This window comes from Gymnoscopelus microlampas (assembly GCF_963454915.1).
Source record: "Gymnoscopelus microlampas genome assembly, chromosome: 15".
Taxonomy (NCBI): domain Eukaryota; kingdom Metazoa; phylum Chordata; class Actinopteri; order Myctophiformes; family Myctophidae; genus Gymnoscopelus; species Gymnoscopelus microlampas.
This window is the reverse complement of record NC_139952.1, coordinates 28,410,763-28,433,839: the sequence shown is the minus strand read 5'-3', so window position 1 is coordinate 28,433,839 and position 23,077 is coordinate 28,410,763. Positions and strand designations below refer to the sequence as shown.

At 41.1% G+C, this 23,077-nt stretch overlaps 2 protein-coding genes across 2 annotated transcripts; one reads left to right on the top strand and one right to left on the bottom strand.

The window, feature by feature from the left end:
- Positions 1-508: 508 nt before the first annotated feature.
- mrps18b (mitochondrial ribosomal protein S18B) lies at positions 509-3,026 on the top strand. Its single transcript, XM_084081170.1, has 7 exons — positions 509-819; positions 1,181-1,343; positions 1,787-1,884; positions 1,979-2,047; positions 2,291-2,357; positions 2,461-2,520; positions 2,691-3,026. The coding sequence occupies exons 1-7, from the start codon at positions 739-741 to the stop codon at positions 2,885-2,887; spliced, it is 735 nt and encodes a 244-aa protein (XP_083937296.1). The 5' UTR covers positions 509-738; the 3' UTR covers positions 2,888-3,026.
- abcf1 (ATP-binding cassette, sub-family F (GCN20), member 1) lies at positions 3,020-21,637 on the bottom strand. Its single transcript, XM_084081169.1, has 26 exons — positions 21,426-21,637; positions 20,740-20,780; positions 20,566-20,643; positions 19,936-20,065; positions 19,322-19,356; positions 19,159-19,236; positions 18,578-18,637; positions 17,000-17,134; positions 15,946-16,023; positions 15,749-15,844; positions 14,868-14,990; positions 14,368-14,468; positions 12,404-12,489; positions 12,180-12,319; positions 11,424-11,572; positions 11,080-11,163; positions 10,104-10,228; positions 9,246-9,358; positions 6,171-6,345; positions 5,957-6,031; positions 5,623-5,693; positions 4,897-4,929; positions 4,217-4,385; positions 4,066-4,130; positions 3,679-3,751; positions 3,020-3,556 (listed from the first exon to the last, which is right to left on the bottom strand). Exons 1-26 carry the CDS (start codon positions 21,487-21,489, stop codon positions 3,384-3,386), a joined length of 2,550 nt encoding a protein of 849 aa, XP_083937295.1. The 5' UTR covers positions 21,490-21,637; the 3' UTR covers positions 3,020-3,383.
- Positions 21,638-23,077: the final 1,440 nt, after the last annotated feature.

The following is a 23,077-nucleotide window of genomic DNA, read 5'->3' as shown; positions in this document are numbered from 1 at the left end:
TCCGGGCCTGGGCCTGCCCTGCAGCTATGCCTTCATAGTAGTTATTAGTTTATGGCATTTTTCTAATTTGATTTAGCGAATTGAGTTGAAATGTTATTGCATACTATTGGTCCTAAAACATACTAAAATGTTATACAACATTCTAAAAACAACTTAACATGGAAAGACAGGTACACAGAAATAAAAACAATACAATTATTATAACACCATAACGTGACTTCAATTTGTATAAGAAAATGCGAACCAAACATAATTTGCCATAACCATGCCATTAATATGAGTTAGTCAAAACAGAAACCGTATATTTATTTATTTGCAACGCTTATGGTACAATTTGTTTGTTTCAATTAAATGAGTACAAAGGACCCCAATGGAAACAATCCATAGGCTCTCTTGGGTTTAAAATCCTCTTAGCAGACCTTGTATTGAACTGTACTTTCCTGTGTTTTTTTTTTTTCACACTGCTAATAAAGTATTCAATTAATCAAACACAGCAGTATCATGCGGGGGGAAATAGCAGACCTACAAGTCAAGATCACAACACGTCGCGATGAGACGCGCTGTGAGCTTGTAGATCTGCTATTTTAAGGACACTTTATTTAAAAAAATATATATTATTATCTTAGGGACACCGAAAGCCTCTTGGTGACGCAATGTTACGACACCATAGAACGACGAAGTACTTATGTTATTGTTTCGGGGTTTCACCTTCAACCCCTCACTCACGTCACAGAAAAGATGGCGGCGTCCATACGAGGCATCGGGAGGATTTTATCTCGAATATCTCCTCTGATTTTACACTCGGTTCAGCATAACGAGGTATCGAGATCATCCGTTTTGTTACTTAAACTTGTCTTCTGCTTTTGTTCGTGTGTTTATCTTTGTGCTAGTGACTTTATTTGTACAAGATTAGAACACAAAAACATTCCATTTATTCAGCAATCCCAACGTAGGTTATTATTCTAAACATGAACAAATACAATGATGAATGAATGTGTTTAACCACTTAAACCCCATATGGGTAACCGGAGTCCCTATAATATTAGTATAGGGCCTAATGTCGTTTCTGTTATTGTGGGGAAAGCTTTTGATGAAAATAACAAATGCTTATTTATACACGTAGCACTACGAAGAAAATCTGGTAAATCAAGTTGTATTGACTTGATGTCTTTCCTGTCAGTCCCGTCTACAGAAGCTACCCGTCAGATTATTATGGACCAGGACTGGAGCTCCATTTGTGCTGCCAAGCCACTCACTCTGTACAGCAGCAGCCAAGGAGGATGGAGATGCTGAGGTTGTGGTCCGCTACAAAGACAGACCCTGGGACTACCTGGAGAGCGAAGGTATAGGCAAGGAAAAGAATAAACCCACGTTTCTGTGTTCCTTTTATGCCCATATATGGAGATATCTGTATCTGTCTGTCCATGTCCCTTTCATGCCCATATATGAAGATCCCTGATGTCACCTATATGCCCATATATGAATATTTGTATTTGCCTGTGTCCCTTTTACGCCTTCATATGGGGATCTCTGTATCTGTCAGTCCTCGTCCCTTTCATGCCCAATTGCCCATATAGAGATCCCTGATGTCATCAGTATATATATGCTTATATATGGAGATCTCTGTATCTGCCTGTGTCCCTTTTTGCCCATATATGGAGATCTTGAGTCTTCAACACCATTCCCCACCATTTCACTGCACATTCATGTATGAGCATGTCACAGATCAAGTTTCTTAAATCAATTATCTTGTTGCCTTACCAATGACCCCCATTCTGTTACGCAGAATACATTGAGCGCTATGGAACCAGTCCGGTGTGGACGGGCTATAGGAGAAACCACAAAGGAGGTATCCCCCCGCAGAAGACACGCAAGAAGTGCATTGTAAGAATACATTGTTTTGATTCAACATATATTGTATATTTTATATCGACTGAACATGACTTTGAGTCATGAATTCTTCTGTCATCTTGTTTAGAGAGGAGGCAGAATCTGCGGGAACGCTTGTCCAATTTGCAGGGATCCAAACATCATCCTCCACCATCAGGTCTGTCCCAATTATTGCAATCCATGTTCTTTTGGTGTCACAATTGTTTTTAACCAGGAGCGTCCCTATGTAATTTCCAAAATTCCCCCAAAACTATTTTTGAAAATAGGTCTTAGGTCAATGTTATATGAACAAGAGGAAATCACGGTGCAATGAGTCTGTGTACACTTTATGGCTTTCCTTCCCGTTAAAATATTAGGCCAACCAAAATATATTCAACCAAACATATTCCTCATCCCACAGAATGTTAAGCTGTTGGAGCAGTTCATAAGTCCATACACTGGGATGGTGTATGACCCTACTCAAACAGGTATGCCAACTTTTTAAATAAATTTTAGCACAAATATTAAATGCTATGAGAGCAAGGATTGATGCAGAACAATCAAACATTTTATTCATCTTCCTTTCTCTAGGTGTGTGTATGCAACAACAGAAGAGACTAAATGTGGAGGTTAACAAAGCACGAGACCATGGTATGTCGTATTACACACAGTGCAAGCATGGATTCACTATGCAGGCCTGTTTATTTTGTCATGCTCAGGTCTTTGTATTATCTTGGTATACGTATATCTTAACAGTGGTGTATGTTGGCTGCTGCATTGTTTTTACTACCTCGATTGATAGCCTTTAATGTCTCTTCAAGGCTTTCTGCCCTTTGAGATTCCCAATGTGGAATTCACAGAAGACTACTCCAGTAACCACCATGCTGTGGGGTCCACACCACCTCCCCCATGCCTTAACTCTGGTGAACCCTGGTATAAATGGTATGGCACCATCGAGCCAGAAGAGACTGAACTGGTCAAAGTAAAGAAGATGTACAAGGCTTATCTTAAAAAATAACATTCTTCATATTGATGTTACTGTATAGTTAGGCACCGTACCAGTTTAAATGGTGTGAAAGTGATTTTCCAGCTGTTTCTCCCACATACTTTACCTGTTCTGTATTCCAAAATAATTTACAATAAACAGCAATATGATGAAAAAATCTTTATTTTTTATTGTTTTGGCTTTTGCAGGACTTGATCATAGACCATTTATCCAGATATTGTTATGGGTAGTCCATGTTAATTCAAGCATTATTTCTACATATATATGGAGAGTCGCTGTTAATGTATGCCATTTCCTCTCAGTAGGTTTTATGGTGACTAACTAGTTTCCTCATTCAATTCCATTACACAATGTCATTCCACAGTAGCTTAGCCGTACATGCCATTACCCATCCAGATAGCAAGTAGGAAGCACATAGTCCAAGAGAACACCAGCACTGAGACGATGCATGGCCTTGCTTTTGTGTGACAGGTTGCATTGGGTTTTGATATAGGCCCTCTCTCTGAGGTCACTCCTTGTCCTTGACCTTGTGGACAAGGGTTTCTCCTAGCGCCTCCAACACCTCCCGCTTGTAGTCCTCAAAGTCGCCATCAATCTGATTGACCGCCTGGTCCTCGACCACATACATTTGACACTGAGTCTCAGTGATAAGCCTGGCATCGTGACTCACAATGATAACAGCTGTAGAAGGGTGGAGACCATCAACATAAAATTACTTATCGTCCAAGCAGTAAATCATTTAAGTATATAGCCTTACTGTCATGTTCATATTGTGTATATTATTGTTAAATAACTGTACATACCCCCTTTGTACTCATTGATGGCTTCTGATAAGGCATCAATCGACTCAATATCCAGGTTGTTAGTGGGTTCATCCTGATAGATGAAGCAAGAAAATCTGTCAATCATTCTAGGGCTGCAACTAATGACTCAATTCATCCATTTAGACCATAAAATGAAGGCAAGTTAATTTTGGTACATTAATCAAGATCTGAAATGATGGTCAGCACAAGTTGTCCCCGGTCAAGTTTACTAAGCATAGAGGGTTTACATGGTTACGTTGTAAATAGTACATATTCGAATTATTACCTGATACATTACTAAGCCTGTTATTTGACTGCTAAAATCGAATGCAATTAATTTAGTTGATTCATCAAATATTTCACCGAAGGCGTATAAGCTGCACTTACCAAGATCAGTACATCAGGTTGGCGGCAAGCAAGCTCAGCAAATACTACGCGCGCCTTCTGTCCTCCTGTTGAAGAAATTGAGATGTTACCAAGATGGCCAAACACCAATTCAAAGGCGTGAAATTCATAATCATCTTTCCTTTGTTCTTACCTGAGAGTTTGGATATCTGAATGGTGTGTGCGTGGCTCTCCAGGCCAAAGCGACCCAGGCACTTCCTGCTGTCCTGATAGGGCAGGTTGAAGTTCCTCTGAAGATACTCGGTGGGTGCTTCATCCATGTTCAACTGGTCTGCATACTGCTGGTTGAAGAAGCCCACTTTCTACAGGGGTAGGGCACACGGACATTTACCAATATACAGTGGGTATACCTCTGTTCAATTTGGAATGAACACGTATACAGTATATATTAAAAGATTAGATATTAGAAAAACAAAAGGCAGACCGGCCTATCACTGATACAGTATTTCACTGAATTAAACCTACAGGTAACATATTTGTCCTCATACCAATATATAATAATCTTTATTTCAGTCCCATGGGATATAAAATGAATGTAAAGTTGATTGGATGAGCGGTTCTCCAGAATCAGTCCTCTCCCAACTGGCACACGTGCTGAACGGTGACCATGCCCTGAACCAGGCATTGCTCTAGTCTGATAAATCAATGTTAGGTGGTTTCAATGCTAAACCACCTAAAATAATGGTACACTACCTAACATTACCTGGCCATACAACAGAGTCAGTGAAAAAGTGCAAAGACAATTATCAATTTATATATTAAAGGGTATTTTAGGAATACCATTTTTCTCAAATCAGGAAAGGTTTAACTCACCAGCCGATGATTCTTCCTCATTTCACCTTTGCCCTGAAAGATGATATGAGTTCAGTTTACTCGCAAGAATGTACATCGAAATGCACCAATCATCCACCAATTCACGGATATGGAGGGATTTCTCTTGGAAAAATCTGACCAGGTTCTTTATAAACGCCAAAAATTAAGAGTAAACAGTTACACAAGCAGATACAATGTTGGAGAGAGTGTGGAGAGGAAAATATGGACCATGCACATGGTGCGTGTTTGGAAATGTCACAAAATAGAGGATTTTTGGAAAATGATACATCAACAATCCAATAGATATTGGGATATGATGTACCAATGGAGTGTAAAGTATTGTATTTATGTAACTTAGTGGGGGGGAGATCCAAACGGAGGACAGATATTTTGTCAAAATTTTATTGGCAGCAGGGAAGAAAGCCATCACGAGGAAATGGGGTGAGGTAGAACCTCCAACTCAGGGTCAATGGGAAGAGCTAATAGAGTAAATATATGTCATAGAGAACGCACTGCTTGAGACTTCAGGAAACAAATGGAATGGACATGTGATTCCAAATTGAACTGTTTTTGCTTTGTTCTTTTTTTTTTTCTCTTTTTGGTTTTCTTGACTTTTTTATGTGGTCTGTTTGTATGTATGTAACAAAAAAGTGAATAAAACTTCAAGTGACAAAAAAAAAGTACATAGAGGCAAAACAAAAACTTTGGGAATTTCTACACACTTACTGGGTTAAGTTTTCCAGTGAGCAGCAGTAATAGGGTACTTTTTCCAACGCCATTGGGTCCAACTATGCAAACTGTGGATGGGATCATGTGGCAGAGAATAAAAAGTTAGGGGTGAGACAAGCCACATCTGAAATGTTCTTATATGACAAATAACAAAACATTTGTTAATGTGGTTAAAGGGAAACTTTGCCAATATTTTATCTGAATCCTATCATTCTATTGTGAGGAGGACATGTAAAAATGTGACATCTCAAAGTTATTTTATCCGATTTTCACGTCCTTAGAAATGGGCTAAATTGCGCTTTAATGGCTCAAATGAAAGTGATATACTTACTCCTGGACTCCATGTCAATTCCAAAGTCCACATTCTTAAAAAGGGGCTTTTGTCCCTCATAGCCGAAGTCAACACCTGTATTAGGGATAAGCATAGAGTTGATGTATGCGCGCATACCCACACACACAAAGTCTTACAAAAAGGTCCTGATGCATATGTGATTGATTTGATTGATCGACACAAAGGAGAAAAACTGATTTCAGAAAGCGCTTACAATGTAGTCCCAAGATGGGGGGAGAGAGCGGAGGTGGATCAGGGAAGGTGAACTTGACGGTGTATTCTTTGGGTCTCTTCAGGAGCTCCTGGCTCTCCTGGCTCTCCTCCTCCATAACTCCTTTCTTTTTGCCTTTGGCCTGTTTTCTGGTGAGTGCGTCCTTTGTCTGCTTCTCCTAAGGGCAAAATAACAGAACAAAATGGCGTTGAGTGTTGCACAGACTGTATGAGACAGTTTCAATCTCACAATAATAACAGTGAGCGTTTCAAACCATATAGAAAAATCCTCAGTATCTACACTAGAAGCGTCAAAATCTGTTATTTGCCAGATGTTTTAATATAGTTTGTATGTTAGCCTCCGATTTTCTTGAATTCAACCATTCTTTTATTTAGTTGGATTCTTCATTCAGTGAAAAGTTGTTATACAAACGAAAATTCTCCTTGTATTGAATATGAACAGAACAATGTACAGCATTTCAATTATCATTATTTAAGAGGAGAGAGAGGGAGAGAGAGAACCAACATGGCACCATGACAAGACAATTCACTTCCCTCATTCACCTGAACAGGTACGCAAGTGTTGTAACTACTGTCCATGTTCCTTGTACTATTGTTGTGGGATATTCAGCCATGATAATGAAATTCATTCCATGCATATGATGTCAGTTTCAGTATGTGAAACCTGACCACATGACATCAGTGCTTTACCTACTTTTTTTGAATGGCTCGGACATGATGAAATGCATTCTATTCCATTCATATGATAATGACAGATGCCAGGTTCATTGTTTACCTGGTATCCTAGTTTCTTGCACTCAAAAAACAATCACACTCAGGCTTGGTGCTTTGAAAGAGAAACCCTATGAATCAGAAGGGAGTGGCGCAGTGCAAATTAACATGAATGGACATAGCTGCATATCAATGGGGTACATAACCTAGCCTATAAAAAAATGTAAAAGCAATGGGGTTGTTTTACATAGTGACTGGGGAAGGAGGGGGATCACATGAGAATAGTCTGTCTAGCAATCAAAACTAATCAGTGGAGATGATGCGTTTCATTAGAACACCTCTCTGTTGAAACAGATCAGTGATTTGAGTATCAAACCAAGTAGCTCACTATTCAGGTTTATTTTCTCATATGCCAAATTTCTGAGATACCCTGTACTTTATTTTAAAAATCAAAAACTGACATTTCAATTTTTACTTTTGGTGATAAGAAATGACCATTCACGAAATTCAAACACTGCTGAGTAGCAATACTCAGCAGTGTTTTAATTTCTTTTCAAACTTCTTCAAAATGTCTTTTATAAAAATTATACTGCAACCAAAGTGTCATCAAAATCTCACAAATATCTCATTAGGAATGTGCATTCCTTTTTTTTTTTTACTTATAATTTTTATCCCGCGATTTTTGTAACCCATTTTTTTCACCCGGTGCCAATTTCCTAAGTGATCCTGGGCGCTACACCAGCCCTAAACCAGCGCTACACCAGTCCCCCACAGCCAGGGAGGCCAGGGCCGAGCTCATGCTTCCTTCAGTGCATGAGAGCCAACTGACCTTCTTGTCACCTGACAGGGGGGAGTTTTCCTGGTTGGACGTAGCGCGTGGAAGGAACACGTTATTCCAACCAGTTCCCTTCCCCTCCATCAGGCGCCCCGGCTGTCATGGGGAAGGCGGTATAGCGACCAGGATTACTACATGTTTTTGTGAGGGTATTAACTACCCTTGGAGACATGCAAACTCCACACAGAGTAGGCCCTTTCGCCAACCCTACCCTGGGTATGGGCGCTGATGACGCGGAGGAGAAGACACGCCCACAGCGTCCCTGGCGGGAATCGAACCCAGGACCTTCTAGCTGTGAGGCGACAGCGCTACCGACTGCGCCACCGTGCCCCTTGAATGTGCATTCCTAATGAGTCTGTTTCAAGAAAGGTTGTGCGAGGAGATCAGTCGTTACCTGCATTGTTATAAACTAGTTAAAAGCCTATAAAAACAGACAACTCCATGTGCTTCAAATCTTGGGAGAAAAATTGCCATGACTGTCAGAAAAGATTAAAGTACGTGCAAGTAGGTCCATTTTGAATTTTGCTATGTTTTGGGTTTTCCTGGATACCAGATATAACAAAAGGCTTGTTTGTCAGCAGGTAGCTAGTTATAATGTCCAGTAGTTATTTTGTTGAGAAAAAAAACAATATGCTACTAGTCTGAAAACATCTTGTGGACTCTCCTGCGTGTGTCGTTTTCCTAATTCCTACCCGATCGTAGAAACTTGGCAACGCCCCCTTCTGTGACGCACGCGAAACTGTGTCTCACATGAGCGGACCGCTTTAAATAACTCCCAAACTCATGCATTACCAAATGATTCCGTGGCGTGCAACGTTGAGCATTAGGCTTCCAATCCCAGCGCCTTGGTATCGAATCCCTCACCCGCCGTAGTTTATTTATCTAATCGCTAATTATTTTATAAGGATTAAGGTTAGGTTTTAGGCATAGTTTTTGTCGCCCCCAACGAAGCGGACCACCCCACCCACTTGGTGAGAACAGACTACAGCCCCTAATACGTATTAAGTTACGAAGTAATTAGGCCAAAAACTGTCCAAAAACGAGCCGTCTTCAGTGGACTTGAGCAACGAAAGGCACCGCCGAGCAAGCCGCAGGTGAGCGAGTGACCGTGCCGAACGTTGTAAAGTCTACTAGAGCTGACTCTGCGCCGTTCGAGTTATGTATCGATAGGGACAGAATCGTTAATGACCCCCCCCCCCCCAGGCAGTGCCAGCGCCGAACACCATTTTCCACCACGGAGGAAAGCCGGCCAGTGCTATTCTCTTGGAATGACACTTAAGCACAATATGCAGTGACTAAGGGCGAAGCAGTTACTACGATCGGATAGGAAAACGACACACGCTTCTCTCCTCATCCCTCATTGGATAACATTACAGTCCAACTGGTTCATTATGATAGCCAATATGGTTAGCTTGTGCTAGCCACAAGAAAATATGAGACAACCAACAGCTGGGTGTGTCCACGCGATATGGCTAGTCTCCTAGTAACATGAATGAAGAAAGCTCTACTCACAGCCTGTTTGGTCGACTTGCCACCAGCCTTCAGGTCCTTCAACTTCTTCTCCTGCTTGTCGTACTGCTTCTGAAGCTCCTTCTGTTTCTGCACATACATCTTCTTAAATGTAACTTTTGGAAAGGAAAGAAATTAATTTAGTCTCGCTTTGTCAGAAGATCAGAGATCTCCGTCTACTCTTATGTCTGAATCTAAATTCAGCGAATGGGCTAAAACTGGGTGGAAACAATTCAGAAACTTTATCAAGTAGGCGTAGGTTTGTTAGCACTGGTTTTCTCTGTCCTTAAAGCTCATACATTGAATTTTGATTTCTTGAGAGATCTAATTGTCTGGGTATGAAATAGAGTTCTCAAATTCTACCCAAACCGACATTTTCTGGCCAGGCCAAAAATGTATGCCAATTAGTCGGGCCGGGCCGAGCCTCGGGTTCCATTAAAAAATATTTTTCGGGTTTTTGGGCCTAACATTATGATAACTGTACGGGCCGGCCCTTAATTTTCAGGCCCGTTGAGAACTCTACTATGAAATGCCCAAAATGGGGATGACAGGGTTAATGTGGTTGAGTTAAGTCATATTCCTCTGTACGCAGGGACGGGGGGGACGGGGGGGACGGGGGATTCGTCTCGCGTGGGCCGTGAACCGGTATTTGGGCCGCGCGCGTGCATGTGTGGCGCTCGTGCATGTGGGCCGGTACAAATATATCCCCCCCAACTGGGAATGGCTTCCTACGGCGCTGTCTGTACGTCTTCTATATGGTGAATGTAGCAATGATGTGAGTCTAAGGGGTGTTGGTATCATATTCTTTACATGAGGACACAGCGACATGTTTTGTATGTGAAGCTGTAAATGTGTACGTACGGTAGTTGCCCCTGTAATAGAACAGTTTCTGGTAGTCCAAGTGCATGATGTCTGTACAAACATCGTCCAGGAAACTCTGGTCGTGGGAAACGATGAGGAGAGTCTTCTTCCAGCCTTGAAGGTAGCTTTAAGAGGATTAAAAAAAACAATGAATGCATTTACAAGCACACTATTATCTAACTAATATCATCTTCTCTGTGAATCATGAGGTTATGGAAATAATTTGATTGAAGCATTTACATGCATAACTCTAATTATGGCAATAATCCCGTTTTTTATGCGAAAGTCAGGTCTTTCTTATAAATACTTATTTTATAGAATTAAGTTATGTTTTATGGCTTTTCAGACATGACATAGCCATTACAAACTAAATTGTGTTCTTTACATTTATTCACATAACCAAACAAACTAAAACAAACTAAATGTTTGTAAGCAAAGAGTTTGCTTACAGAGGTTTTGGATCAGATTAACAACTATTGCCTTATTCGCCTACGAACTGTGTACTAATGGTCTCAAGGGTCTCCAACAAAATGCTAAATGACAGAATCACAATATGAATCTAGGGCATTCATTGTTTGATAACCACAACAATGTCTAAATTAATCAATTTAGATTAGTAGTCAGATGATCTATTCCGAGGTTGAATTCGATAGTCCAATTCGATAGTCTTGCACTTACATTTTAAAATGAAAGATCAATATTTCTAAAAGAAAATATACAAAATTGGTAAAAACAAAGAAACAAACAATTCCTTGGCCTACTGACAGGGTGCACAAGAAATGTGGTGCTGATTGGTCCAGTGGTTTGCGAGACTATCCCCAGACACATAGAAACACAGACAGACCCTCTTCTAGACAGCTCTGTCTCCTATAGAGCCACAGCGTAAAAAAGCACGCAACATTATCTTGCCTCTAGCATTCGCTTTTATAAACTGGCGTCATGTAGCTCTACAGTAAATGAGAAAGCTGCACTGTACTTGTTAAGCCAGATGACGGCATTCAGGTCCAGGTGGTTGGTGGGCTCATCCAGCATCAGGAGTGTGGGCTCCATGAACAGAGCCCTGAGAAGGAAAACAGGTGTCTGAACTGTGTTATATAAGCCAACAACACAAGTTATTAAACCATTTAAACCTGGTGTCCCTATAGGAAAAACAGATTTTCGAAACGTAACATTTCGAAAACGTTCTAAAATGTTGTAGAATGGCCATTCTTGCTACTTATATGTGACACAGTTGTAAAAAGGAAGTATGAAATAGGGCTTATAATAAGTGATTAACAGCATTACCACAGACTTAATTTCAGTGTATGACAGACAGCGTACCTGGCGAGGGACACTCTCATTCTCCAACCTCCTGAGAACTTCTTGGTGGCTCTGTTCTGCATCTCAGGAGTGAAAGAGAGACCAGCCAAGATTCGACGTGCTTTAGCCTCTGCGGCTGCAGCTCCAATGGCCCTCAGCTCCTCATAGACCTGGAAAAGACAACAGAGTGGGCCATGTCCAGATTCAAAGAGAACTTGTGATGATAAATAGAGTAAAACACACACCTCTGCAATTTCCCTCATTCACAAAGTGACCATTTTTCTCTTATGTCACATTCAGGGTGGCCACCCATTTGTGACGTAAAAGCTAAATGGCGGCTGTGCGAATATGGTTGGACTTATAATAAATGAATACCGTCAAAAAAGTTCCCATCTGTCAAATCCACCCAATCAACCCCAATGACCCAATAAGGAAAAATAAAACTTGTAATCAGACAAAAACAATGAAACGGTTATTTATTACCAAGACATTCCTAATCAGGGGACATTTAAATTTCACCTGATAAGGCATGTGCTTTGAAGCACACATACAGTGCAACCTCCATGGCCAATGGAGTATACAGTATGTACAATAATGTACATATTATTTTGATAATTGAATATCCCCCCCATGACAATCTATTCCATTGTAATTTCCAAACCTCATTGAACATATATATTGTTTTTCCAATATATTTCCCCTTGTCTGAAAAACTACTTTCCAGGTTTTTGATGCCCACGGGAACGTGGAATGAATAAACGTGACAATGCGTCTCACCTTATCTAGTCTCTCTGCCACACTGTCCTCTCCCTTCTCCAGGAGGGCCTGTAGTGATCTCTCCTCTTCCAGGAGCTTCAAGCGACGGGTGTCTGCTTTCAGCACCGCCTGGACGGCAGGGGTGTCGTCCGCCTGCACCTCTGACAGGAGGAGACACACGATGACAGTGAACAGAGGATATAACACGAGAAAGAAGAGTTCATTCTAGTAGAGTTAATTCTTACCTTGTTCACACAGCAGCACGTCAATGTTGGGGGGAATACTTAGTGCTCTGTTGGCAATGTGTTTCAGTAATGTGGTCTTTCCTTTGCTGATAGAACAGAGAGAGACAGAGGAGAGAATAGGGTCAGAGCCGTTTGTTACTGATAATTAGGTCAAATATTTATTTTAAAGTTGTGGTAGTGTATGTGTTGTTTTTAGGGCTGACCTTCGATAAAAAAAAAATAGTCGAAGCTTCTGGGCCTTAAAACGACCGCATTCGAAGCTTCGGCGACGGGGCCCGGTGGGGAGGGGTTCATAATGACCCCCCCGGTAATGCGTTTTATACGGTAATAAAACGTATGACGTTGCACTTGAGGCAGAGCATGCGAGCAGAGTGGAGCGGGGGGGATATGCCGCTCCACACTTCAGGGGGCTGTTGTCACGCTCGCTATCCGCTCATATTGCTTCCGCTACCCGTCGCTCCGTCGCTCACCTTGATTTGCGCACCGGTTGCTCCGCTCAGACCCGTCCACTCAGCAGCAAAAAAGAGGGAAAAAAAGCATTTTGCTGCGTGTCCGATACACTTTCTCTTTTGGCACAAATGCGTCCCCATGAGCCTAGATCAGGGGTGGGCAAGATTTCTTTCCAGGGGGCCATACTGACTTCCATAAAGTGAGTGAGGGGCCACACATTGTACAATTGAATTGAAACTTGTTAAAACTGCATGGATTTGGTAGACATGCCAGACTACTTTACAATAAGGTACTTAATGTTAAATAATGTTGTAACTGAAAATTGTTCTGTTACATTTTTTTTTACAGCTATACTGTATCACTGGCCTTACAATAAAAAGATGACTTGCATAAAACAATCCACATCAATGCCGTATCAACTTTTAAATGAGCCTATACATTTATACAGCATCTTTTCTGATATGCACCACTCCATAGGTCACTGATCAAACACATTGCATTATGTTATAAATATGGACTCAAGGTTGACTGTTACATTATAAACATAAAACATTTGAGTACATACGGATGGAGAAATGCAGGTAGGTAGCCTATAGTACTCAAATGGTAAATATGAATTATTATTAATTGGAGTCTAGTTAAATATTTTTTTCTAAAAAACATTAACATACGGCAGCCTTTTAGAATGTACATTCTTGGTGGGGGTCATTTTGTTTTTCTTTGAGGACTTGGCGGGCCGGATTAAGATGGTTAAAGGGCCGGGTCCGGCCCCCGGGCCGTATGTTGCCCATATGTGGCCTAGATGGACAGCTAGGCCTACAATGTTGCAAAAGATGCCATCCAGGTTTCCTTTATGTAGGCATTGTATTTTTTAATAAGACGGACAATATTAAATCCTGTGGGTTAATGATTATTCCCCAGATTCCAGAGCGCGGGGGGACTCGCAAAACGAGCTGGTTCGTTCAGCCAAACCCCGTCACTTTCGTTTCAAATCGTATCCTCTGATCGGCTGGTGATATAACTTAACTTACAAAGTATGTATAAGCATACTTGTGTGGATTACGGAGAAATTTGAATGAAATCTTTATTAGGGACATGCGCTGCGCACTTCTGTTGCAGTGCTGCGTGCCTACCTTTTTATAAACCCGCTCCCAGTCCCTGCTACGTTAAAAATCATCCAGCTCTGCTCACATGCTCTGACTTGAGGCGCAAGGTAAGGCACGCGGGCCGAAAGCTGGTGCTCAAAATAAAAGACATTTAAAAATATAAAAAAAATATATATATATTCAAAAAAGAAAAAAAGTTTTAATCCTGTGCCATCAAACAAAGCTTCAAATATTCAAACTATTTGGGTCAGCCCTTGTTGTTTTATGTAGCGTATTTTCTGTACATTTGTGTGAAGGAAAAATAAGATGGTGAGAGAAAATGAGATGGAAAATGAGATGGTTCAGCTCAAGGAGTTTATCCTTCTAATAAAGGGAATTCTAGACAGTGTGTTGAATGAGAGAATTTACCCATTTGGTCCAACCAAGCCATATCGTCTGCCCGCCACGATCAGAAGGTCAGCGTTGATGAAGAGTTCCTTTCCGTGAGCTGATATGCTGAACCTCTCCAGCTGGGGGGGTCAAGAGTTACATCAGAGCTTTGAAGACACAGACAAGAGGAGCCTTTGCCAATTTTTAACATAAATTGTTCTGATGTGATAGATAATGGCCGATGTCTACCGTGTATTCATCCGTGAAATGACATGAAAGTGAAACATGTTTGACGTCAGCATTTCACAGAAAAATATACAGAAGCACGCAATGTATTTTTGGCTATGTTTTGGAAGACATTATCATAATGCCAACGGTTGGTGTGGACACTAGGACGACTACTGATCAGCATGGACTTAATCATTATGATTGTAGTTTGTAACAGGATTTTTTGTTTCTTGTTTTTACTATTTTTGGTGGGGGTATTTGATGCAGAAATAGTGGTTTAAAAAGTAGTTTTTATTGTGATGGCAGCTCACCTTGATGTCAGAGGCATTCTCCAGCATGGCCTGTCTGGAGGACAACTCAGCCTGGGACACAGAGAAGTCTCCTTCTATTGCATTCTGGGCACGCACACTGGCAACCTGCTTCTCATACTCCATCTGTAATTATTCACAATACATGGTCAGACCCATAGTAGCAAGCAGACAGAAATAGTAAGCTAGGCAGTGTTCCATAAGACACAGGCATATATGGAGATCCGTCTGTCCAGAACCGCCATTCCGACCACTATGCCCATATATGGTTATGCGCATCAATGGGATTGACAGACTTCAAACTCGGCATGCGCATCGGTGACGAGGACTGGAGGGAGTGCTGTACCCGGCGTTGAGTTGTTCAGATAGGCGGATGTCCAGAACCACCGATATGCCCATATATAGGCATAAATGGTCATCCAGTTGTACAGAACCGCTGATCCAAACAATATGCCCATATATGGGTATATACTGATGGCATCAGGGATCTCCATACATGAGCATAACAGGAACACAGACAGATACAGAGATCTCCATATATGGGCATAAAAGGGGCAAAGGCAGACAGATACAGATATGTCCATATATGGGCACAAAAAGGACACAGGTACAACAAAACCAGGTGCGGCATGCATCCACAACTTGCTTGTTTAAGAGCAAGACTTGTATTGATCTAATATTCCATATAACTAGATATTGTAAGTCCTAAAAACAAATCTGAAGGAATCTTGAAGTCTAAATAGGATAGTGTAGACAAGAACCTGAGGGAAGAGAGAGAGGGAAAGAGGTGCAACTCAGGTGTCCAGTTAGAATCTAACCAAGAATTCTGTAATTACGTGGTCAAACGCCATATCCAGTCATCAACCAGAGCACTCCCCAATTACCATTTTCTTTTTCTTCTTTTTCTCCTTCTTGCTAAGGTTTGCAAATGGGTCATCATCCTCCTTCTTGGCCTGCTCTGCTATGACGTCTTCAGCACACTGATGGGTTGAACCACACAAATTGAAAAATGTGAAGAAAAGAAGAACCAGACCCCAATAAATGCAAAGATCAGCACCAAGCTTCCGAGGAGAAAACATACCATCATGGTGTCATCCCCATCACTCTCCTCTTCCTCCTCCTCATCTTCGCTGCGTGGAGGAGGAGCCGGTTTTCCCTTCTACATGGGAAAGGTATGAAATTAAAAACATTTACTGCTATACAGAACATTTGCTTTGGTGCTAATTCTCCATTCGCAACCATGACACTGAGCAGTGTTCTGTGTCTGAAATGATGTAAAAAGTGTGCTCAAGTGTCTGCCACTTATGCTCCTGGCAAACAATCCATGAATGTAAAAAGTACACGCCTTGCTTCCAGGTTTTTTTTTAGCCGTTAACATGGTGGCGATGACATTGTCATTGTTCACTGTGTTTATGACAAAATAGTATATCTGAATACATTCAGGGAAAACCCTACAAAATAGTTATCATGAAATAAGATAATATGAATCAGAAGGATGCAATGGTAACCATTAGAATATATGAGCGTGGTTAGGCCAGTGCTTCAACACAAATGCATAATAGGAATTGTCGGAACACAGAATGGACAAAATACTATGATAGTCATCAACAAAAAAAACATGTTGTCAACAGCATGATGGCTTTCCTTTAACCTCATGAGCCATAGCATATCTATTCCGGGCATGTCACAATTGGATGGAGAAAACAGCAGATCTACTGTACAAGCTGTGTGTGCGCGCATATATATATAATATACTAGACCATACCCGGTCGACGCATCCGTGGGGGGATATGTGCACATGATCTGGCAACCCGGGAGGCGACATTGTTTGACACATAAACGCTAATAAGAAGCTGAGATTTGATGAAATTGAAAAACGGGCTTCACAGTTAAGTTCAGATGGTAATGGTCAATGGCTGTGTGCAAAATCAGAGCAATTGGTCCAGCCACTGAGGAGAACCGGGTAGCTTCACCTACTCACCTACTCACCACTACAGACAGAGGCTACTAGAATTATAGTAGGAAGGATATATAAATATATATAGTATAGGTCGTCTAAGTGGTTAAATCGATCACTGAGCGGTACAAAGTGGTCCGTATCACTGGTGCCTGCATCGGACTTGTTCTCAACTTGCCTTCTGCTGTGTCTGGACCTTGGACGGTTTGGGTTCTGGTTTGGGTTCTGGTTTGGGTTCTGTCTTCTTGGGTTTATCCTCAACTTTCTTTTCGTCTTCCTTCTCCATTTCATCCTCATCTTCGTCAGATGCAAACTGATAATGTAATGTAAAAATAAGTAAGTGTGAACAGTTTGTTTTGCTAAGATGACAAACACCTCAGTCTCAGGACAGACTGCATCCACAGTGGGTTAGTGCTGCAACGGTGTTAGTTGAAGAGTTCTCGTGCCGAGGAAGGGTGCGGAGTGTGATGAACAAAATCCCTGTTTGGATGGGATGAGTTTGTCCAGGGGAGGTTAGGAAATTTTGTGTACAGACATACCCAACGATATTAAAGGAGCTACACCATGAATTTAAAAAATAATAATAATATTTGATATCATATTGTTTATGTCCCTCAAACGTTTTTCAAAAGGTTTGAGCCTAAATCAAGCCTCAGATATACTCATTCCAACTAACTTCTCTCTGGCTTATAAAGCACTTTCACCTGCAATACCACATTGTCCTGTTTGGCACGGGGCGCTATTGAGCCAGTTTGTATGCATGTTATGTCCTGGTTCTGTGTGGAAAAAGTAAAAAAATAAAAATAAGAACAAATTCAAAAAAAAAAAAAAATGAAAAAAAAAATATTATTATTTTTTTTTTGATTTTTTTTTGTGGTTAGAACTGAAAAACGGGAGGAATTGTTCCCAGACGTGACGTAGGGTGGGGGAACAAATCTGACGGACTGTTTTCAGACCAATTTACATAAAAACCACAGATAGCCTATGAAAGCCTGCATGCTCGAAGTCGGGTATTTGTTGGAACAGAAGAGAGGTGGGAGAGACCAAAAACACACAAAAATGAAGAAAAAGTTAAAATTCATGGTGTAGACCCTTTAACCATTTCCAGATCAGCCATGTCTGTGTTTATTACGCCCTAGCTCAGTTTTAGCAAGCTCAGGGGTACTCTGATAACTTTGAAAAAGGTAGTGCACGCACATCCGTGGCCCAGGTGCAAGACAAACAAAGTATCATAAAACAAGAATAGAGTCTGCACACTGGTGAAGTTGCTTGTCAACGTTTCGGCCTGTTCAGACCTTCATCAGGACATTTTTTTTACTCTGATAACTTTAACACTGTCAAGATTGAAACCTGTGTGATTTAAAGACATTTTCTTCACAAAATTGTTTTTGACCGACATCTGATGCCGTATCTATGATCGAAGACTAGCCACTCCCACTTCTGTTATACTGGCGACTGGCGAGATACAAATCCCATCCAAATAGTTGTGAAACAACAGATGGCCTGTGTTAGTAATTATACATGAGAGAAAGTTCAGGAAACTAATCGCATCCGAGCGGGGCTGAAGATGAGAAATACAAAAGGGTACATTGATGTCAGTGAAAAAATGAAGATGATGTGTAATGTTGCCTTCCACCATCAAGTCCCACTACATGGAAACAATGAGGAAGAGGAATGTAAGGCAAAACAGGACATAAACAAAGATGGATTGGAGGGTGATGGATAGTACAGATACAGACCCTTGTCCAGAACCCACCTGCACCTTCATAGGCTTAGATTTAGCTTTTTTCTTGCCTTTAGACACCTTCTCAACCTCCTGTATCAAAGATGCACAGACACGTACAGTCAGAGATATACCAATCAGTATTTTCAGTAAAGAACCGCTCAGCTTACAAAGAACAGATGTTGTTTAAAGCATCAATCTGAGAGTAAAATAACCTTCTGAGCTGGTTCATTTGCGTATCTTTACAAATTCCAAATATCTACACTCAGAGCAAAGAACAGAACAGTACAGACCAATATCCAAAGGATAGTATAGCTAAAAGAAAAAAAAATACATTCTCCTGACCGACCTGTTAATTAGTCGGGTAAAAAGACATTACAAATAGGCCAACACAAAAGCAAACTAAAACTCAACAACTGCTCTTTCTGTACTCGCACCATTGTTGCAGTCAAAGCAGGCCTGAACAATGTCTAAACGTTCTGTCGCCCCCAATAGTGGGGCGGACAATGGCTGCAAATATTTTACATTTTTAGCACAAGACAACAGACAACTAGGTAGAACATGCTTCAATAAACATTTCCACTGTATAACTACATACAAAAAAAGCACAGTACCATTTTTGGTGGTCGATCATCTTCATCAAAAGAACCTTCCTCATCACTCTGACCCAGAGCAGCGAAGATGTTCCCACCCTGAGAAGATACAAAGATGCTTACCATGCAGAACACCAGAGCAAAACTCTTCAAACAATCACATAAAAAAATATTCTTAACTAACCTTATTGTTCTTGCCACCTTTACTGGGGACAATTGCTGTGGGGGAAAAAGGAGAGGCTTGCTGTTATTGACGTTTGTAATTTTACAAAAGAAATTGATGACTTAAACCATATACTTAGTTGATCAGGGTCCCCAAGGGTTCTATACTAGATCCTCTAGTTTTTTTTATTGTGTGTGAGCTTATAGATCTGCCATTTCCCCTGAATGTTCACCCCACAATAGGGACGTTCATGTGGTTAAATGGCCTGAAAGCCAGTCTCCAGTATTTTTTTGCATTTGTCAGCCGTTTCATGTTTTCCAGTGCTAACCTGTAATGATATACTGTGCATTGATTCCAGAGACACCATGGACCATTTTTGACAATGCATTTTGAGCGAGAAGTTCCAAATTTTAAGCTCCTTTTAAAATGGTATTTGGCTAAAAGGGACGTCCGATTATCCCCACTGACACACGCACTTTGAATGAACCTGAAAATCCTCTCGTTCGCCATAGTGTTGCTAAAGCTTGACGTGCAATTTCTAATCAAATGCGTAGAAACTCACTAGGGAAAACCAGAAGTAAAAATAATGACACCGTCACATCTCTAAAGGGCACAAAGTTCTGCAGTGTGTTTACCAGAATCCTCGTCATCTTCATCACTGGCTTGCACTGACAGCTTTTTCAGCTTCTCCATAATGTCTGCATCTTCATCGTCATCTCCCCCACCACCTCTCCCTTTCCGGCGGTCTTTCTTCTTTTTTTGAGGCTGAGAAAAACAACAATTTTAAAAACAAACTTAACAAGGCAGGGTGCACTTGAGCTACAATTGTTGTCTTCACAGAAACCTGGAACAGTGGGGACTCCAGTGGGGACTCCACAGGTCATTGAGGGGGTTCTAGGGAGTCCCAGCTAAATTATTGATATTTAGGCCCATCTGTACATTCTCAGATTTAAATGAAATTTTTAAATATTCAAAAATCAAATCAGCCCACAGCCTTGTCACTCTACATTTGCATATAAAACTGGTGGTCCTTGAAATAAAAAAGGTTGAGAATCACTGTGCTAGACAAAAGGGGGATTTGGCTGGGGAGGTATGACTGTGTTATTAACGTCCCATTACATTTGTTTTGTGAAATTACACCCAATGACCACCCAATAAGAAGGCACAATAGTATTTTTTCAGTAGCCTATGGTGTAAAAGATATACAGTCATGTTGAAAATACACAATACTATAGCATATTTTACCAATTAAAAGTGAAGGCTACCTGTTTTCCCTGTGTGTCCTTCACAGGTGCCTCCTCCTCCTTTTCAACTTTGACATCTGTGGCAAGCTCCTCAAAAAACTGGATTACATACAGTGAACAGGCAAAATGTCACAAAAATGTATCACATTTAAATCAGTCAACAACGTATACATTGAGTGGAGTAAGTGCACTTACGCTCTTTTTGCCCTTTTTATCTTTCTTTCCCTTCTTCACAGCTTCACAGATGGGGGAGATGGTTCACCATGGGAAGAAAGATGATAGTCAATGTCTCAAGATCAGGCTATAGCACTTACCCTCCCTTATAGATAATGTCAGCAAACTCACAACAGTGGCCTGTGTATGCCTATGCTTTATTTCACTCTAAAAAACATATCACTGGCTCTAACTGCTCCAATATAAACATAAATTCACAGACTCACAGCTAGTCAGCTACAAGATACAAACTATTAAACCAATGGTTCTCAAACTTTTAAATATCAAACTCTCCTCTTAACTCTGACAGTATACAAATGGAACCAAATGGGTCAATTTAGACCCCCCTAAAAAGGAACCCAGAGAGTCCCTGGAATCCACTTTGAGAACCACTATATTAAACTAATTTCACTGTTGTGTTCACACGAAATTGTGCCAGACAAGTGAATACAATGACATCGCATCCCTTTCAAATTAAAGAGACAAAACGCGAGACTGTGGTTTTTCGTTATACATTTGCATTGCTGGGCTGCTTGTTTCTCAATGGTAGTCATTGTTATCTGGATAACTCAACCACTAGATTGCTAGTCATCATTCCAGCAGATGACGGCTATATTAGCTAGTTAGCTCTCCTAGCTTTTAACATAGTGGCCGTTATTTGACGTTACCTGCTGCTGCTGGGGCGGCTTGGTCACCGTCCCACTCTGCCTCTTCTTTCGCTTTCTTGGGCATTTCTGTTGCTTTGACTTGTGAGGTTCTGTAACTTTGTCTTAAAATTTCTTTAAAATATTCAGTTTTCTGACAGTGACAGAGAAGTTTAGCTGCAGCCGCCGGCTACTAACACACACATATGACATGCGGCCTTTACTTCCCAGTTGGATGATGACGCGTTGCCATCACCGACTTTCATTGGCTCGTGTTACATCGAAATTGGTGACTTGTCAAATTGTATTCTGACTCCAGAGGTCGCAGTTTTGCAATTAAAGACCCCTCCAGACACGTACCCGTATGTCAAATACTCTGCTCTGCTGTGAGTGTTTAACATGGTTTCCCCACATAAAAAGTAAAATTGACTCTTTCTTGCTCATTGGGAATTCTGTATCTATGAATATTAAAATATGCAATTAGCACAGGCCTCGCAGCTCACCCTCCACGCGGCTGATGAAAGCGAAGTGGTTTCAGCATGTGTCAAATTTTTATTTTCCCTGCCTCCAGTGGAAGAATGTAAAAAGGATGGTGGTGACAAGTTTTTCTGTATAACAATTTGTATCTATTTCTTTCTTTTTCCTTTATTTATTCAGGGAAGCCCATTGAGAGCAAGCTCTCTTTTTCAAGGACGCCCTGATAACAACATATAAAATGCATATATAGGCCTAATGAGAAACAATAACAATCATTTGAATCACATTACAATGTCACAGATGCAAATAAACATAGTGTTACATGAAACAGGTGCGTCACTGTGTCCTCCAGAAGCACCCTAAATGTCTCTGTTGAGACCAATCGCACCAGTTTCAGAGAGTCCTGAGGTTTGTTCCATTTGTGTGGAGCAGGCCTAATACATGAAAGCAGTCTTTCCTTGTTCACTGCTCTTACGTGGACTGGTATATCTAATGTGTGTTTGTGAACGTGTTGAATGTCCAGTAACCTTTGGTTCCAAAAGTGAGGATAGATATAAATGAAGTTTACCACACAAGGCCTTATAAATAAATAAAGTCAAAAGAGGGGGACTGAAGAGTCAGACAAAATATTCTCGAGTCTGGCAGGTTGGCAAATCAGAAGATTTCTTTATTCTTTTTAAATGTTTCAACAGATCAGTCAGTGGTACCACTGCACTGGGCGTGGTGACCCTGCGGTTGTGTTCGTAGGATGCAGCACTGTTTTCACTGGTTTCTCTGGTAATCGAAAGCCTTGCTGAAGACAATGACGGGCCACAGGAAGGTTCTTGTTTTTGACCCCTTCTATGATCACCGGCTTCGAATCAGGTGCTATGATTCAATGTGATGATTTGCCCTGCCGCAGCCCTCTTCTCATGGAACCCATTCTGCTTTGTTCTCAGGAGAGGGTTGAGAACTGGATGGGTTTGGTTGAGTGCCATCCGGTTGAAGGAAGAAGTTCCCCCTTCTCGTATTGTTTGTGAGGTCAAGCAACAACCAAGGAATACATACCTCTGTCTTCTCCACATCTCCTTCCATCCTTCGGCGACCTCTTCACCTTGACATAGTCCCCCTGTGTGAAGAACCCATGCTTGACCTCTAAGTCTTTGAACACTCTCTCCACCTTGGACAGAGTGTCCATAGGCTTAACTGTTGTCCCAGAT

What these genes read in the sequence shown, in the direction of transcription:
- abcf1 (XM_084081169.1), bottom strand. Translation starts at nt 21,489, where the DNA reads ATGCCCAAGAAAGCGAAAGAAGAGGCAGAGTGGGACGGTGACCAAGCC. An exon ending in CTAAGCCTATGAAGGTGCAG is followed by an intron (nt 17,135 to 18,577) that starts GTGGGTTCTGGA and finishes TTACATTATCAG; the next exon opens with TTTGCATCTGACGAAGATGA. An exon ending in GCAAGTCGACCAAACAGGCT is followed by an intron (nt 6,346 to 9,245) that starts GTGAGTAGAGCT and finishes TTTTGCCCTTAG; the next exon opens with GAGAAGCAGACAAAGGACGC.
- mrps18b (XM_084081170.1), top strand. Translation starts at nt 739, where the DNA reads ATGGCGGCGTCCATACGAGGCATCGGGAGGATTTTATCTCGAATATCT. An exon ending in AGACACGCAAGAAGTGCATT is followed by an intron (nt 1,885 to 1,978) that starts GTAAGAATACAT and finishes CATCTTGTTTAG; the next exon opens with AGAGGAGGCAGAATCTGCGG. An exon ending in GTATGACCCTACTCAAACAG is followed by an intron (nt 2,358 to 2,460) that starts GTATGCCAACTT and finishes TCCTTTCTCTAG; the next exon opens with GTGTGTGTATGCAACAACAG.